Source organism: Monodon monoceros, unplaced genomic scaffold, assembly GCF_005190385.1.
Source record: "Monodon monoceros isolate NGI ecotype Baffin Bay Population unplaced genomic scaffold, NGI_Narwhal_1 Super_Scaffold_19, whole genome shotgun sequence".
Taxonomy (NCBI): Eukaryota; Metazoa; Chordata; class Mammalia; order Artiodactyla; family Monodontidae; genus Monodon; species Monodon monoceros.
In genome coordinates this window covers 72,490,601-72,496,168 of record NW_021703775.1, presented here as the reverse complement: position 1 = coordinate 72,496,168, position 5,568 = coordinate 72,490,601, and the positions used below count along the sequence as shown (strand labels likewise).

At 33.5% G+C, this 5,568-nt stretch overlaps 1 protein-coding gene across 1 annotated transcript in view; it reads left to right on the top strand.

Annotated features, from left to right (window-relative positions):
• TDRD15 (tudor domain containing 15) overlaps window positions 1–3,579 on the top strand; it is a 6,383-nt gene extending 2,804 nt beyond the window's left edge. The window contains 9 exon segments of the mRNA XM_029231635.1: window positions 49–1,185; window positions 1,188–1,634; window positions 1,637–1,846; window positions 1,849–1,914; window positions 1,917–2,235; window positions 2,237–2,510; window positions 2,512–2,707; window positions 2,710–2,983; window positions 2,985–3,579. Coding sequence (XP_029087468.1) covers window positions 49–1,185; window positions 1,188–1,634; window positions 1,637–1,846; window positions 1,849–1,914; window positions 1,917–2,235; window positions 2,237–2,510; window positions 2,512–2,707; window positions 2,710–2,983; window positions 2,985–3,579 — 3,518 coding nt within the window.
• Window positions 3,580–5,568: the final 1,989 nt, after the last annotated feature.

Below are 5,568 nucleotides of genomic sequence, written 5' to 3'. Positions count from 1 at the left end.
AGTGAGAGGCCCGGGTACCAAAAAAAAAAAAAAAAAAAAAAAAAAAATTTGATGTGGTACTTGTTGATTATGGTTACCAGGAAAGAGTTTTAATTAAAGACTTTTCTGCTTTTAAACCATGTTTCCTTGTTTTAGAAGGTCAGGCCTTCAGATGTAGTCTTAACCATTTAGTTGAAGCCATTAGTTGTAAAGTATTCAATTGGACGAGAGAAGCATGCAGAGACCTTGGGAATTTTATTTCTTCGTTTAGAGGGTTATTGACTTGTGTCATCTATGCCTTAGTTCTTATATATCCAAACTGTTTATGTAATTTGGTGGAGTTACAATCTCCATTTGCTAGTGCAAGAGAATTTCTTAATAATCACGGCTCTGCACAGTATAGTACAGTATCAAAGCCATTTCCATCTTCAGTTAGTCTTTACAGTTATTCTTCCTTCAATATAAAAATTGGAAGTGAGGAAGAAATATATATATCTCACATATATAGTCCCAAAAAGTTTTATTGCCAACTTAGTAGAAATAATAAAGACCTAGAGATGACAGAAACAAAAATCACAGAGATTAGTAACCTCAGTCAGTGCCACAAATCTGATTTTAGTAAAATGAGATTGTGTATATCTAAGTATGTAGAGGATGGTCTCCCTTATAGAGCTTTAGCGATGCCGACAGGTTCATTATCTGACTTCCTGGTATATTTTGTGGACTTTGGAAATAAGCAATTAGTAGAAGAAAGTATGTTGAGGGATGTTTCAGGTGAGTTATCAGAGTTGCTGTTTACACCTATGCAAGCTATTAAATGTTTTTTGTCAGATCTTAGAGATGTAGATATTCCAGCAGAAATCAATAGCTGGTTTGAAGATAATTTTTTGGGAAAACCATTAAGGGCAGTAATATTGTCCAAGGAGCCAGATGGCCAGCTTGGTGTAGACTTATATGATGGATATCAACATATAAATCAGAAAATTAAAATGTTGATTCATGCTTATGGAGAAAAACATTGTGACCAAGCACAATGTGTGGAAAAGCGTCCTAAAACAAATGAGAAACTTGCTATTTCCTTGAAAGGCAAAATAGAAAACAATTATCACCATAGTACAATAAGTAAAACTAGTCTAATAACATATTCTGAAAGCAAAATAGATCAGTTAATGAATCCCAAAAGTATATATGGCAGGCTTTTGAAACCGTTTGTTATAAAGTTGAACTTGTGTCAAAAAACAAGGTGAAGAAGTCTTTGAATGATGGATTTAAAAATAAAGGTGTAAAAATTGCCCCTGGGTCTGCACATATTCTTGATGAAAGTGATGTGGACCAGAAATCAGTAAGGGTTGTATCACAGTCTTTTATCAGAGAATTAAATCAGGCAGCCTCACAAAACACATATAATCATGCTAGACCACAGATTAAAGACCTTCCTCAACCCAAAATTTACTTGAATGCCAAAGTTAAAGAATATGTTTCTAATATAAGTAATCCAGCAAGTTTCCATATTCAGCTTGCCGAGACTGAAAATGTAATCATGAGCCTAGCGGATGCTCTAAATGCAAGAAGAGCCAATACAGTGAAAGAGAGAAAATCAGTCAAACCTGTGGTGGGAGATCTTGTAGTTGCAGAATACTCTGGTGACAATGCCATTTTAAGAAAATTTTACCAGGAAATTCTTTTGAAGTGGAATTTATTGACTATGGTAACATTGGAGTAGTAAACACATCAAAAATTTATGAAATTAAGAAGGAATTCTTAACTGTTCCTCAGCTAGGAGTTCATTCTTTCCTTAGTGGAGTAAAGTGGAATGAGCCTGATGAAATATGGTACAGCAAAACTGTGGATTATTTTGATTCAAGAATAGTAAAACAGTTTCTTGTGAGTTTTTGAAAAAGCATGAACAGAAATGGGAAGTAAATATAATTTGTGATGAAAATGTGTCATTAATGAACTACTGAAATGGACAGCATGTTCAAAACTACAGAAAACAGTATTGCAAATCCCTAAGGTTGTTTCTCAAAAGGTGAGCCCTATTGATAAAGAAAGGAAGGAAGGACTATCAAATGAGTATGAAGGTTCTATGATCCTTCAACCATCCTACCAACAACTGGTTAATATTCCTTTTGAAGAGTTAAAACCTGGACAACTTGAAAAGGCTGAAATACTTTATGTTGCAAAATGTGGGATATTTTATGTGAAGTTATCTAAAAATAAAAAGATTTTATCAGATTTAACAGTATTAATTACTAAAGGAGTAAAAAAACCCTCTTTCATCAATGGAAAATATTGAAAAAGGCTTAGAATGCTTGGTAAAATCTAAAAAAACTTTGAAGTGGTATCGACCAAAAGTAGGAAAAAAGTGTGTTGATAAGAAAGTGCTTGTTTTTTTAGTAGATCATGGTAGGTATGAAATAGTGCCCTTATGTAATACCAAAGTGTTTATTAATGAAAGCAGAAATATTCCAAGACAAGCTGTGCCTTGTAAATGGATTTGGTTTGAAAATTTTAGGAACATTGCCATTTGAGTCCATTGTGTGCTTAGTTGCTCATTTGGAAATAAACATCCTTTTTCTGAAATATTTAGACTCTGCCTGGGAAGTAGAAACTTTGATAGATGGCCTGTTACTTTTGGAATATTTAAATTTAAATACAGTTCATGTTGAAGAAAACAAATTTAGATCTTCAGAAGTTATTTTCAACGTTGAATCTAAGACTCCTGTATCACATGTACAATAAGATCATTTACTTGGTCAGAACTCCAAAATGGTGGGCAATATTCTGGTATTGCCACTGCTGTTTCTGATCCATCAGACTTCTTTGTTCAGTTAGAAGATTTCTTTGACATAATGAAATCTCTCTTTATGTTGCTTTCTGATCTACCAGAAGACTTAGAAACAGTGCCTCAAGAGCACGTAATTCCAGGTTCTAAGTTGTTTGTTAAATATGAATTGGAAGATCAGTGGAATAGGGTAGAAATTTCTTAAGTCTCTGATCAGTCTTCTTGTATTGATTGACTATGGATTTTCTGTTTACATACTTTATTCAGATATAAAAAATCTTAAAGTTGTTCCTGAGGAACTTCTGAATTTGCTGAGGCTAAGTTATCCTTGCATCTTATATGGTATCTTACCTGCTAAAGGGAAGCATTGGAATGAAGAAGCCAAAAGTTTTTTTCAAGATTTCCTGAGTAAACCAGGCTTAGTTTTTCAGTTTAGGGAATACAGTTTTGAAACAAAACTGAAGGTAGATATCATTCATGAGAAAAATACTTTGGCAGATATGTTAGTTGACTCTGGTCTTGCAATTTATTCTAAAGATTCAGATCATCTCAATGCAGTTACTGCTACTGGATCTACTAAAATCCAATATAAATCAAAGAGTAAGCCTGTTTGCCAATTGTTAGATCAAAGTTATTACAAAAGAGAAAGTATGAATTGTATGTGCACTGAGAAGCAAAAGCTGAAAAGGCAGAAAACTGTAAAGAGGAAAGATGTCTGTAAGAACCTCTTAAAGAAAAGCCATATTAGTAAAAGATTACATTCTAGAAATTTAACACTGAGGAAGAAGGTTGGTAGTGGAAAACATAATCCCTGAAGTACCACTGCATTTGATACATGTGCAGCAGCTTCATTTTGGGAACTACCTAATGGTTTGAATGATAACACCAATTGCATTGAAAACATTTCTGAAAAACTACCAAGTGGAGTACAGGAAAATAATACAATGGACTTGAGAACAGCAGAAAAAGCATTGCACGTTAATAAGAAAAAAATATCAGAACATTTGAAAGGTAAGTAGCCATTTAAAAAAAATTTTCTGTAACTTTTGTAGATTTTTGATTCTTTAAAAGTTTGTTATTTACTAAAATTATTCAAGTTGAAAATATCCTGCAAGATTTTACTAAAAAATTTGAATAAATGGATAACCAGAAGTGATCACTTGAATTATAAAATGATGCTTCGCTATTTTTACCTTTTTTGAATGGTGACCCTTGATAATGTAATGAAAGTAGAGGGTTTGAACCACATATGCGTGCACACATGCATGACATTTTACACATTTCAGGGATTTCACAAAACTCCTGAAGGTCCATAGATCTCAGGTTGATCTTGCTACTATTAGAGAGCTTCCTGGGCTCATTTTGAAGAATCAGTTTTCTGTTACGTTTCTTATCAGATTAAATATATCTTCAGGTTTTTTGAGTGTGATTCTCAGCATAATGATAATGCAGTTGAACTTACAGAATGAGCTGACTCCAGCACATTTCATCTGAAAATTTTTAGACATCAAATTGATTCTAAAATACTGTTAAAATTTTAATATTTTACATGCTAGAGTATTGTCGATTTGGCTTATGCACATTGTATTTTGTTTTCTGTATGGATTAGTGAGGATTTTGTAGGCTATAAAGAATGTTCTCTGCTTAATGAATGTTTGTTCTGCCTGTAAATTGGTATATTATTCCATATTATAACTAGTATCATAGCCTGTTACATTCTGTGAATGAATGGAGGGGTCTTGTTTTTGTTGATGTATTTTAGAAAGAGGATTTCATTTGAATTCATATTAGATGTTTTATAGTGAATTGATCAATGCTTTAAAATTGGCCCTTTTTTCTTATTTTTGAATCACTCTTTTATCATAGTAGCAGTTGTGGTAGAGTGCTTATTTACTGTGTTCCAGGTACTGTGTGGTGATTTATGTGTATTAGCTCATTTAAAGCTTACCACAATTCTATAAAGTAGGTTGATACTAAGGTTTAAAATGGACTCTAATAACTAGTATCCTACTTCTTTGCCTGAAGTCAAAACCACTTTACAGAGAGACAAGGAGAAAGACAATTGATGAGCAACATACCACATTTATTAAAAAAAAAAATGATGAATGTGGCTTATATCCATGGGCAAATGGGTTTACCAATATTGAATCAATAAACTAGACTTACCACATAGGCACAGAGGAGTGTTTCTCCATATGGGGGCTTACCCATGTAAACCTTACAGCTTGAGGTAGTTATCTCTATAAAGGGAGAGAGGGAGGAGGAAGAGGCTAATCCAACATAGATCTTTCTCATTGTAAATGGACCAGTCAGATCGCCGCTACTCCTTGTGTATAAGGGAGGAAAGAGACCAGAGAATTGTTATGCTAGGAGTGTGCCTCAATCATGAATACTTCGACATGGAAGGAAGATCGGGAATGGGAAGCAGTACCCCTCTCCCCCAAAGTTATTATCACTATTTTATGGATAAGGCTCAGGGAAATTAAGTAAATTTCCCGTGCATATAAAGCTGGTAAGTAAGGAACTGAAAATTTAAACTCAGATTTCTCCAATTCCAAAGTCTACTTTTATTCATTATTTATACTTAAAAAATAGTTTATTTGAGGAAGAGTTTTTCTATAAAACTCTTGATGATCAGTCCATACATTTTGGCACTTACATATCTTTTATTGTTCCTTTACCTGTGTATGTTTCTGCCTTCTTTGTTTTTCCTATCAGATTCTTTAAGATCCCACTTTTGGTTCCCATTTCTATCTCACTTCCTGCATTCCTTAGCACACGGTGAATCAAAAAGTGAATTAAAG